This window comes from Alligator mississippiensis, chromosome 7 (assembly GCF_030867095.1).
Source record: "Alligator mississippiensis isolate rAllMis1 chromosome 7, rAllMis1, whole genome shotgun sequence".
Taxonomy (NCBI): domain Eukaryota; kingdom Metazoa; phylum Chordata; order Crocodylia; family Alligatoridae; genus Alligator; species Alligator mississippiensis.
The window spans coordinates 81,031,765-81,044,460 of NC_081830.1; the positions used below are offsets into that span (position 1 = coordinate 81,031,765).

At 43.2% G+C, this 12,696-nt stretch overlaps 1 protein-coding gene across 1 annotated transcript in view; it reads right to left on the bottom strand.

Moving 5' to 3' along the window:
- CCDC39 (coiled-coil domain containing 39) overlaps positions 1–12,326 on the bottom strand; it is a 37,183-nt gene extending 24,857 nt beyond the window's left edge. The window contains exons 1-9 of the mRNA XM_006266928.4: positions 12,172–12,326; positions 11,410–11,529; positions 8,007–8,153; positions 6,476–6,634; positions 5,501–5,593; positions 5,288–5,416; positions 1,998–2,189; positions 1,017–1,120; positions 462–594 (exon numbers count right to left, since the gene is read on the bottom strand). Of these exons, the coding sequence (XP_006266990.2) occupies positions 462–594; positions 1,017–1,120; positions 1,998–2,189; positions 5,288–5,416; positions 5,501–5,593; positions 6,476–6,634; positions 8,007–8,153; positions 11,410–11,529; positions 12,172–12,288 (1,194 nt within the window). The 5' untranslated portion in view covers positions 12,289–12,326. The remainder of the gene's footprint in view (positions 1–461; positions 595–1,016; positions 1,121–1,997; positions 2,190–5,287; positions 5,417–5,500; positions 5,594–6,475; positions 6,635–8,006; positions 8,154–11,409; positions 11,530–12,171) is intronic.
- Between the last annotated feature and the right edge of the window lie 370 nt (positions 12,327–12,696).

Genomic DNA, 12,696 nt, shown 5'->3' on the forward strand with positions numbered 1-12,696 from the left:
ACTTAATTTCATATCACAAACAACTGCCAAATTCTTGGTTCCGCTTCTAGGCACAAATCTAACATTTTGAAATAATAAAGCTCTGCAAAATGCAATTACCTCTTGTAAACCCCTATGCCTGAAAAAGGGTGTTTGTGCCTGGAAGCTTGCAAAGAACCATTTTTCCAACTAGTTTGTTAGTCTAATAAAATATTATCACATCTACCCAAAGAACCTCATCTGGCTGTGTCCTTAGAGCAACATGGCTACAACCAACAACCCTAATTACCTCTTGTGACAATGAGGCTTTTCTTAAACATTTTCCATCCAAATACAACCAAATGGATTCCTGTTTACTTAAAAAAAAACAAAACCTGAGGCAGGCCATCTTATTATATTTTAATCCACACAAATGATTGCCCCAGACACATGTATAAAGTCTATATTAATTCTCATTTTCAAGTAGTGTTAGGAGTCTTTACCTTCACATTTCTCTCTTCTTCTTTCAGAATTTCTTCCATCCTAAAAGCTTTCTCTTCTAAACTCAGTGTCTTCTCAGTCACAAACTTCAGTTTATTTGAAAGATTCATATTCTGATCTTTAACAAGGCTTAGCCTAAACAAAGTTACATGGTATAAAGAGTTAAAATGAGAGGCGCACATAACACACTACTCAACACTCTTTAATACAACTGACTGAGAAGTCTAACCGAAGTACTGTCTCATATTCATTTAAATAAAAGGGAAGTAACCATGGAGTATGTATTTGTATTCATACACGTAGCTAACTGTATTGGATACTGTCCATTAGCATCACTTTTTATTTAATTTACAAATTATGATAGCCAGGGCCCAAACCAGAACTTTTTCTCCAGAGCTAGGAATTATATTGAGCATCTGAAGGCTGTATAATCCAGAGTATCTAGAATGGTCCAGCTGTGAAACCAAAATAATGTAAGGCTCCTTGTTAGGAATTATTTGATCAAAGGTCTGATTATATTGCATTCTTAAAAAAAATTAAGAGCTTATCATTCTTACCTGATGTTTTTTTCCTGAATTTCTTTTTTCAGGTTGGTTACTCGTGTTCTCATAGATTCTAAATCAGAAGCGGTCCTGTCCACTGTGGTTTTTAAAGTATCCAGCTAATAATTAGTTAAATAAGAGTCGCTTATTCTGTTTTGTACTCTAGCATACTGTAGTACATTCTAACTAAGCAATTTTCAGAAGTCCTACTTACTACTCAGCAATACAAATACAGAAACAAACCAACTTTTACTGCCTGATCAGAAACTTCAAAAGGTTTGTTAATATTGCTAACACATCTCTGTTTCTACAACACCAAGTTTATTCTAGACATTAAAAACTGTATTTTCACTAAATGGAAAATAAATATATTCCAGATTCGCAACTGGTGCAAGTTAACATAGCCAATAATGTTAATAAACTGACTATGCCAATTGCATATGTGGCTTAAAACATTTTTAATTACCAAGAAAACAGGACAAATGGGGAAACAGCTAAAGGCTCTCTCTTGGCATAGCACATGTCAGTGAACTCCTAAATCTGCAGAGAGCTTTGTTAATTTTGTGAGGCTCAATGTGAGCATGAGGGCTCTTGTAGATCCAATAATTGGTATCATGGGTGGATCTAGGTTTGTGGCGACAGGAGTGTGGCCCTATTCCCTTTAGCAGTGGTGCCTACACAACGAAGAGAGCTCCTTGCATATGTGCCAGCCATATGAAGACAGTCAAGTAAAAAAAAAAAAAAAAAATCCCTTTTTTTTTTCAACTATATGATCCTCTTCTGTTGTGCTACCATAGCCAAAGTCTCGAGGTCAGGATTCACATTCCAGTATACGTTGCTGTCCTGATAGTGGCAAACATTGTTCCAACATAAGGGATGTACCAGAAAAATGCATGAGAAGACGGAATACTTTTTTCTCTCTTTGTCAGATTTTTTTCATTTTAAGTGAAAGTTAGACATGTTTCTGTTTATTTGGTCTGAAACTGGCAGGTTTACCTCATCCTGGAGCTGAACTCGATTAGCGTCCTGATTTTGGTACTCAATTCGGAGCTTGGCAGCTTGCCGATCAGTAGCAGCAATTTTCTTTTCATACTCTATATTATTTCCTGTCTCATTTGCCAAAAAACGGATCTTCTCTTTAATCGCATCTTCTTTCTTTCGGATATCCTGTCTTGTCTCTGCTAATAACTAGCAGAATAATAATTAAAAAAAAACCCCTTAGGTAAATTTAAAAATTGTAATCTGATGTAAACAGATAAAACAGGTATAGCAAGACTGCCAGAATACTTTTTACTATTTTCTTTCTTTACTATCACCAGAATATAATTAAGAAAACAGAAATACATTTAAATTAAGCATCAGGCAGACAAGGTATCCTGTCACCATTAAATTAACTTTAATGCATCTCTCATTTCACTGACCTAACTTAAAATATCAATACTTCAGTGATTTCTCTCACAATGAAAAATCTTATGTGACATTGTAAACTTTGTAAAATTGGGTCAAGTGACACAAAAAGGAAAAGGACTACATAAACACCATTTTATACAGACTAGGAGGGGTCGAGAGACCAAAAAGGAGACCGTTACTATAACAGCAAAAATAAATGACAACCAAGGTCTATTAAGGTATTTGCACTGGAGGTTTTAGAAAAGAATAGTTTTGGTATTTTTCAAGAAGGATTCCCAGCAAGAGATCAGATATTGATGGAACCAAGTATACAGCAAGTAATTTGTAGTCCTTTGAGATGTGTATAAAAACAATCTCAAGCAGCTGATCTGATCTACGATCAGAATCAAAATGGATTGCTTTGTTTCTCCCCCCTTCCCCTACGGAAAAAAAAAAAAGCAATTGAGCTGCTTGCTGTAAGTATGTGCAGAGGGGTGGCAGATCCTGGCCTTCAATGATCACGCATCATCACACACACAGTTTGAGTTAAGCCAGCTGCCAAAAATTAATTCACATTTCATATTATTCCTCCTTTGCCTTTTTTCTCTTATAATGTTAAGTGTTGCATTTCTGGTATGACTCAGACTGTTTTTCCTCCACAGACTGTGGCCAGCTGAGGGAACTGGAATGCCTCCCAATGTAGGCATAACAGAGCTAAGATTTTGTTCAGTAGCTTCTTTCAGATGTAACTATTACAATTTTTTTCCAAAAAAGCATCAGACAAGATTTTGAAAACTTCTGAGTTTCACTTCTGTACCCATGATCATAAATATTTCTATGCACATTTCAAATTCTTTACATGATGAACTTTTTATTTCGTCTATTATTTGTATCTCCCTTTCCCTGTAAATGTATTTCCAATCACAGAAGCATAAATCTGTAGGACAGGGTCTCGGCAACCTATGGCCTGTAGGCCAGATCCAGCCCAAAGGATTTTTATTCAGCCCACAGAGCTGGGACAGCAGTGGCCATTCAGCAGTAACTGGGCTGTGGGCATGGTGGTTTCTAGTGGCAATGTGGGGGGGAAAAATACGTGGCAGAGGGTGCAACAGTGGAGGTTGGGTCACAAGTGGCAGTCACCCTCAGCCCGAGCTGTTTTGTTTCAGCTCACTGATCCTAAAAGGTTGCTGATCCCTGATATAAGACATCGAGGACGGAGATGAACAAAGACTAGAAGCTATTACTAATGTGTAAACAGATATTCAAAGCCAGATTTTGAGAAGGGCTTACAAGAATACTACACTTGATTTATGTTTACAGGATGTGCTTAAGGACAATTCCTGCACTCAGATATGTTCCCACTGACAGACATCTGCAAGTGAGACCACAAATCGTCGCTCGATCAGAAATTAAAAAATTTACCATGCTCAGTTTCCCTTTCCAATCATTCTCTAGGGCTTCAGTTTCCCTACATCATAGCCTACTATCCTTATGCTCCTAGGAAAATGAGTTACATCTAATGTTGCTGCTGGAATGGGACAGAGAGATGGTTACTTGTAAGATGTAAGGCATGCCAGACTCTGCTGGATCAGGAAACCGAAGGTCATTCATATAGTGGAGCTAATCAGTATCCTTTAGCTTGACAGGTACCTTATTTACCTCGACTGGGGCGGGCAATGATTTTGACTGAAAGGCCACTTAACGCATTTTGGTGAGCTCTTGAGGGATGTACATATAAAATATTTCAGAAGATATCTTTTTAACAAATTACAGATAAAAAAAAAATCGTATACTAAAAATTAAACATCTACTATAACAAATTTTAATTTTATTAAAAAAAATTTTTTTTGTCCTGATTTGTTTTGAGTGGTGTATATGGAGGTGATTTGCATAATTGCTCAAAATAAAGTCTTACTTTTGGATATTGTGGGTGTGAGGGTGTGGGGGGGGGATGGGGGGGGTGCTGCTCATGTGCTAGGTCCTGGGAGCCGGCCAGAGGTGGGGGGAGGGGGTGTGCAGGGGACGCATGCAGCAGAGCTTGCCCAGGTGGTGAAGGTGCAGGTGTAGTTTTTCACCCAGCTGCACTTGCTCCCCCTGGGGCAGACCGGGCTGTGTTCCTGCCCTCCCTGGCCAGTGCACAGAGCTTCTCAGTGGGGCTGCTCCTAGTGCAGCTGCGGCCACCCAAGTATTGTTTAGCCTCCAGCTCCCAGCTGCCTTCCACTCACTCTACCCGCCCACCTGTAGGCAGCTGAGTGGGTGGAAGGTAGCCAGGAGCTGGAGCCCCACATGCTAGTGCATGAAACACCCAGGTGGAGCTTCCCCCTGGCCTGGCTGAGCACGTGGTGCCTGGCATGTATCCCTACAGCTCCCCCGTGCTGCCCCCTGCCCAGGGGCAGGAGGAGGAGGAGCCACCAGGAGTTGGGGGGAGGAGGAGGAGCTAAGCAGTACTAGGGGGCTGTGGCCACACTGAGAGCAGCCTTGCTGTATGCACTGGCAGGCAGGAACATGGCATGGGCTGCCCCAGGTGGGAGTGTGCAGGGCTTGGTCCCATGTGGAGCACCACAGGCTGGATGCAATCAATTGGCAGACACCTGCCCACAGGCCAGAGCCAATCAGTTAGAGTCAGATCTGGCCCGCAGGCTGTATTTTGCCTGCCCCTGAACTAGACAGACATCCCTTAAATCTAAGAACATTTACCTAGGGGATCTTCTGCAATACTTGTCAAGTTTGAAAGAACTTATTAAAAATAAAGAGGAACAATGAGCAAAACTGGAAGTCTTAAAATTAATTATCCAATTCTTTTCTGATTTCAGTCAACAGTAAAACTCCTGTTGGTTGCATTGTTGCAAGGTCAGGCCCAATTTTTATGCAAATCAAATTCTGATCAATAGCCATACCAAAGCAAAGTGATCTATCTCTTGATCTCTTTTCTGCATCTGCTCTATCGTACTTTCCCACTGTCTGATAAGTTCTTGCCTCTCGTGGTGAACTCTGCGAAAATCTTCAGCTATCTTGTCTAGCTCAATCTGTTAAAAAATGGAGCCTAGTTAACATTGATGTAAATGCCCCACATAGGGTGGACTAAGTTTCCACTTGCTTTATGTACACACCTGAGCAGTTAAGGTTTCTGTAAGCTCGTTATCAAGATTTTTGCGTTTCTGATTAGTTTCCATGGTCAACTTTTCTATCTGTAGAGTCAGCACCTGAAATGAAATGATGTAAACACTAAGATATTGAATTATAAACAAATACAAAGCTTTGCCTCGGTTAAATAGGAAGTCCCTGAGCCTCTGGTCTGTATTGTTCAAGATCCATAAAAAGCGAAGGGCTCGCTCTTGCAAGCATTTGCTTTTGCAAGGATCCTATATACTCATTATTTTGTGTGCTATCAATGTGATATCAAAGATCATTGTGACTACTTCTGCAAGCTAAGGTGTCTGGGTTAAGTGTTTCATTCAGAACAGATGGTGATTAATTAATTTTTTATTTGAACACTGTGAAAAGAATGTTTAAGTTTAATCAAAAGATTTTTTTCTAAGTGAACATTCTACTTTAGGCAACCTTTATGAATTTTGCACCTATTGCTTAATGAGTCTAGTTTATATTTAATGACAGGGTTTCATCGTTCCTGTCAGTTTTATAATAGTTGCTTATTTCATCCTTCAAGATATTAAGCAATTATTCCATTTGGAACATCTAAAGTAATTATACTTTTTTTTCAAGAGGGTCATGTCATGGCATGGATTTTGAGGGTTAGCTCCCTGTTAAATTCAGTTAGAGGTTCTGCTTGAAACTGACTGCAGTTTTCTTATGATAATTAGCCATAATTAAATATTAGTCTACTTTTTTGCTATACGTGAAAAAAATAAAAATTTAACATTAATCCATCAAAACAAATACACTCTAGTTAGTTTCAAAATATGCAGGTTAACCCCTTACAAAAAACTTACGTATTGAACCTTTAACATGAGTTTCACATATAGTTACATTAATTTATGATGGCACGACAAGATGCTATAAATGGCTTCTTCTTTCGTTAAAAAATAATTATAGCTTTACTAAAATGTTTTGTTAGATCTACATACCCTTAATTTCCCATCATCTTGTTGGGCATACTTCTGGATGGTGACTGCATCATTGTCTTTACGAGCTGATTCCTCTAACCAAGCCTCTAAAGCTTGATGATCCCAGTTCATCTGGCATCTTAAGGCTTCCAACTTTTGAGTGGTTTTGAATATGTTATTCTAATAACATTTGAAATAAAAGTTCTGTAATTAATAATATGCTGAGCACAGAAATTAAAGCAGACAATTCACACTGTTGGAATCTAGGAATTTAAAGGTCTCTGACAGTACTGTTGGGCAGATCAGTTTCTTTCCTATGGCAAATATCTTCAGCTTGAACAATGCCACTTTATGTCTGGGTGTTAAAAAGAAAGCACAGCAATAAATTATCTTAAACTGAGGTAAGTAAAGCTTTGCAATATGATGCCTAATATGTGAAGTTAATGCACACTGGGTAAGAAATTCATCCAATGCAATTCACCCCTCACAATCCAAGGGGTAGAGTCTGATACCCTTCCGTACAATGAATAATGCTCTACAAGCGATCCCAAATGACGCCATAATGTGAGTGTGTAGCAGAATACAGCCTCAAGTGTACAGCCAGGAGGAGGAGGAGGATCTCAGTTGTTTTGGCTGTTGAGAGAGACAGAAATTTAACAAAAGAAAGGAGAAAGAAGAAAGCCAGCTTAAAGTAAAAAACATAATAGTATGAAGAAAAGAAGAGAACGATACATTTATTTCTTTTATAGTGCATTTCTTAACTGCCACAATTACTATTTGTGTACAGAAGACAAAACAAAAATGTATTTGAAACCATGCTCATCCTTTAAAGTACAAGGATAGGGGCATTTAAAATATAAGAGAAATACCTAGACAAACTAACAATGTAGTGGTGTATCTGTATGCATTTATAGCATTTAGCATATCTGTCTCACTGTCGTTATTTATCTCTGTCTGAACCCCAGTTCTCAGCCTTTGTTTGGTAGGGGGTTTTTTTAGGTGCTCAGTGGCCTCATTCCCACAGACTTCTTGGAGATGGGAAGCAGGCATCTCAGTGGATTTATTCTTTAATTTTCTCTCTCTCTCCTGTCCAACCTCTGGAGCACACTCATTAGGGCAAGGACTTGTTATTTTATTTGTCTGTAAAATGCCACGGTACCCTGGTTACTTGATAGTAGTAGCTGCCTCTGAGCTGTGCTACAAGAAGGCTTTACTTCACACTCACAGATAAGGTCCCTGCAACCAAAAACAGGCTAGAAGAATTATTCCCAAATGAATGTAAAAACGCTACAATTACATCTTAAGTTTTAAGCCCAGTAATGGACCAGGTTTAATGAGACAAACACTCCTAGCATGTTCCTGAGCAAGGCCTGAAGGACTGAGTTCTAAATATTTGTGGAATATCATAAATGTCATGGCTCCATTAAGGCGAACTGTTCTTAAAATTAGTGTCTGGTAACTCCATTTGTCTAAAGAAACAACAAATGAAAGCAAGAAAACTACTGAGAGATAAATCGGCAATGTCTGTATTATAAAACTCTTAAAATCTTACTTCTTGATTATTTTTCTTTTCTCTTAAGGAAATCATCTCATTTTCCAGCCGTTGAATCTCACTTTTGAGACGTCCAAGTTCTCTCTCAGCAAGGGCTTTAAAGTGCTTTTCAGTTTCAATTTCATTCTCCCTGGCTCTGTAAAGTGACTAAAGAATAATACTGTTTAAAATTTTGCATGGGGTAGATAACAGACTTTTAGCATTTTTACTATTTAAACCAAAATAAGAACTCAAAGCAAATACAAATTATGGAATTTGCACATAGGAGTGTTATAAAACAAACAAAATACGGTACCGAGGTTTTAAAAACTCTAATTCCACTGGTATAAACTCAAACTGGCTAGCCACTGACTTGACTAGCATTTGGACCATAAGATATGAAATTAAAATAAAAATCTAGTGTGCTGCGTTATTCTCTGTATATACAGATCAACTCTCTCTACCTCAAGTGATTAAGAATACTTCACCCAATACACAGAATCCATTATTCCACTATTCTGCAGTTCAGAACCAAACAAGCCTAAAAATAATTATATTCAAAGTAAGTATCTTCATCACCCAGCTCTCTCTGATTCAGGAAGCGCAGCAACAGAGAGTATGTTATTGTTTTGAGATGAGAGATGGATTAGACACTGATGCTGCCACATGCCAGCTGGGTGCCTCTCTTTGTCTGGCAAAATTGCTTTAATATATTTTTCCCTGTACAATACCTAATCTCTTACCTACTAGGAGCCTTGCTCTTAAGGGAGAAGAGAGCACATGGTGTTCTCCATTTTGATGGCTAATTAAAATTTGCCATCTAACACATTAAAACTGAGAGGTTGTTCAGCTGCAGAAAAGCCTTCTATGAACCTCTCAGAGCCCATCACCTGGGATGCATCACAGATTCATTATTTGAGTTTATCTCAGGAATTCATTTGAAGTTACAGGTCTGAATTTTCAAACTAGCAATTTGTGGGGCACAACTTTGTGTCTCTTAAAGTGGGGGTAGTCTTCAGAAAGTTCTGAGCTATGAAAACTGGACCTCCTTGAGGTGTTCCAACTCAAAATGGAGTCCCCTCCAAATTGCCTAGTGATTTTGGAGAAACTAGGCATAGATTCTTAGCCATATACCAAATGGTACTCAGTACTGCTCTGAAGGTTCTCCAGAAGTAGGGATGAAAATCAGTTTTTGCCTTTCGAATGAGGCTGTCATCCATAATAGAGAAGGGAAATCATCATGGCGACCCCAGGGGGCCAAGCTGTGTTCTTATCAGATAGAGTTCTACAGATTCATGTAGTTGGAATAACATTATGAAGCTGCTAAAATGTCATCAGAGAGTGAGGTACTGGTAAAATATACTACTACCTGCCAATTACCCGTCAAGAATGATGTGGGGGGTAGGCAGGGACAGAGCGCCACCACCCCACGCTGCTGCCGTCACCTCCCAGGAGTGGGGGTGCGGGGGGGAAGCTTGCCCTGCCGTCCTCTCCATTCCCCCCTGCCAGCATCCCACGCCACCTCCAGCACCGCTGGCCTCACTACCACCTCTGAACCTGCTGTCGTGGCAGCGCTCCACTCTGATTGGTTGTTTCAGTAACCAATCAGAGTGCTCCAAGAGTGTTATGGACAGACAGAAAGATGAAGCCCTTTATTATGTAAGAACTAGCAAATTGTCCATAACAATGGCAGGGGCGGCAGGGACACAGGCCCATGTCCAGCCCCACCCCCTGCCGCTTTGGGGTCGGGCCCACTTCTCCCCCCCACCCAGCCTGCCGCTTCAGGGCTGGCACTGGGCCCAATTCTGACCCTCCCCCCCCCCATCACCCCCTGCCACTTCAGGGCCAGAGCTGGGCCTGCTCCCCACACCCCTCTTCTGGTCTGGGGACTTGCCTCCCTGCTCTGTTGCCGCTGCCTCCAGGGAGCAGAGCCAAGGGGAGGGGCAAGGCCAGCAGCACTGGCCTTGTTCCCCTGCTCCATCCCTGCCATCATAGCGGCACATCGCCACTGCCGCCTGTCCAGAATGCTGCTGGAGCACTCTAATTGGTTGTTTCAGAGAACCAATCAGAGTGTGAATAAAGCATTATGGACAGGCAGACAGACAAAGGCTTTTATAATATTAGAATAGAAATTCTGTGCTTAGTGACTTTCAATGAAGTCTTTTCAAGTGTTTTCACATAGGCTGCTGCCAGACACGTAAAAAAAATCCACCCAAAATACGCTGTACTGGAAGAAGCAGTGTGTCGGTTGGACCCGGTTCCACAGTGTCTGTATAGATTGGACACTTCAGTGGGGCTTTTTGGCACTTATTTAATTAAATTAAATCACCTATTAGATAGAAGGGCCAATAGAGCCCCACCAAAGGACCCAATCTATATAGATTTTGGGCGAGCTGGGTTCAACTAATGCAATGCCTCTTCTGGATATGTGCTGAACTTGTGCCGGCTTGGTTTTGTTTGGTTTTTTGGGGGTGGGGATGGGGGTTACATCTGTAAGCAGTCATATGGTGTATAAATAGTATTAAATGTTTCAGATGGGAAAAATAATTGAATGGAAGGGTTAATGTTTTGCCCAAGAACACAGAAATACTAGGTGGCAGGCTAGGAAACGAGAGTCCACAAGTCTGATTTTGAACTGACCAATAATAATGTAGTCAGTAATTCCACTGAGATCAGTGCAATTATTCTTGACATAAGTTTTTTTTAAGTCACTTCAGAAGGAGCTCCCAGTTTTCCTGACTTCTGGTCCTGTTGGAAAGTTATAGCATTTATTTATATGAACTCTGCGGAAAAGAACTTTTTTATTTAATTATTGGTTATCTTATATCAATTCACATCTGTGTCTTCCGAGTGCAACAGTAACCTATAAAAATTATGTTTGGTTTATATTGTGGCTTGTCATGAAACAACAATCCCTAATGCAGTGCAACTGTGGAGATCACAGCTACACATATTCTGCAAAGCACCTCTACGCTGACCTGAAGATTTGGGCCTGTCTTAGCCAGATGTCTTAGAGTATAAACAGAAACTTAGCTTTTTTTCCCCCACTTTCAAACCCCAGATCTAAGGCTTCTTTAGCATTTTACAGTTAGCTGTTTTTGATCAGCACAAACGTGTTGTATTGAAGTAAACTTCTGTTTCTTGGACCACACACATCTAGCCATTGGCCCTGCGAGTCCTCACAGACAGCTAAGTCTGCTCCTTCAAGCTTCCTACTGTACACGTGGACGTATTCTGCTATCTTTTTTAAAGGCCATTAAACAAGACATCGCAGATGTGGCCGTCCTAATTTCCTGGCCAAGTCCTGGACGATTGGGTTACGAGACCTTTCACAAACGGTGACGGTGATTTGGACAAAACAGACGAATGAAACGAGGGAGGATTTCCACCCGGCAGGACGGATCCAGCAGCAGCGCCCATTTACCTGGGTGAAGTTGAACTCCTGCCTGACGTTTTTCAAATGCGAGGTCATTGCTTCCCGGCGCTCCTCCAAGTCGGTCAGCTGGTTCTGCAGGTTGGCCTTTTCCTTCCACATCTTCTGCAGCTGCAAACAGTTTGTTTTAGTCAAATAGAGACCGAGCCCAGCGCCCGTCTGCTGCCAAGCGCGTGAACGCGATGCCAAAGGGCGCGAGGGAGGCAGTACTGTAAAAATCACACCGTCGTGCAGCCGTCCGGCTGGAAGGGGCCTCCAGAGCTCATCCAGATCCTGAGGCAGGATCACCCCTGTCCAAAACATCCGCTACACGGTGTCAACCTGGCCCAACACAGACCCACCCTGCCCTAGGGTGAGGGGGAGACCTGACCCCACCTGACCCAACAGCCGCCCGCCCGCCTGCTTCTGGGGAGGGTGCTCGTGCGCCCAGAGGGGCCGGGCCAGGGCCACGCGCCTGCTACAGAGGAAGGCAACCCCTCCCCCCCAAAAACCCATCTGATGGGGGTCAAATTCCCTCCCGACCCCAAAGACAGCAACGTCCGACCCACGGGGAGCGGGAAACCCGCTTGTCCCCAGCGGGAGCACGGGCGCAGCCCCACCGCACCGCACCTGCCGGGGAGGTGCCCCCGGGCTCCGCTCCCCGCCCCGCCCCGCCCCGCGGCGAAGAGGCAGCGCCGCCCGCTGCCAAACGCCGGGGCCGAGGAGCCCACGTGCCAGGATGCGGGGTCCGGCCCGGCCCGGCCCGGCTCTCACTTCGTCCTCCAGCGCCTGGTTCCCGGCGTTGGCCACGGGGATGGCGAACCCATCGTCCCAGTCCAGCTCGGCCAGCACGGAGGCGGACGAGCCGCTTTCGCTCGCGGCGCCGCTCATGGCTGCGGCCTGCGGGGAGCCCCGGCCCCGGCCCCGCCCCTCCCCCCCGCGTCCGCGGCGCCCTGGCAACGGGCGCCCCTGGTTACCGCCCGAACCGGAAGTCGGCGGGAGGAGCTGCACTTCCGGCCCCGCCCCCTCCCCTGCAGGGTGCGGCGCGGGGTTGGGGGAGGTGTGTCCACACAGCGCCGCCCCCGGCCCCGCCCCCGGTTTCACCGCCACCAGCGGCTGCCTGCGGCTCGGGGGCGTGTCTGGCTTGGACACGCACACACCCATGTATACGTAGACCACGCCCACAGAGACACTCACCCACGTATACACCCCACACCCACATAGACACACACCACACCGCACAGCCACATACATACACGTGCGCACAGTTATTCTGCCGCCCTCCCGGCTGTCGAAGCC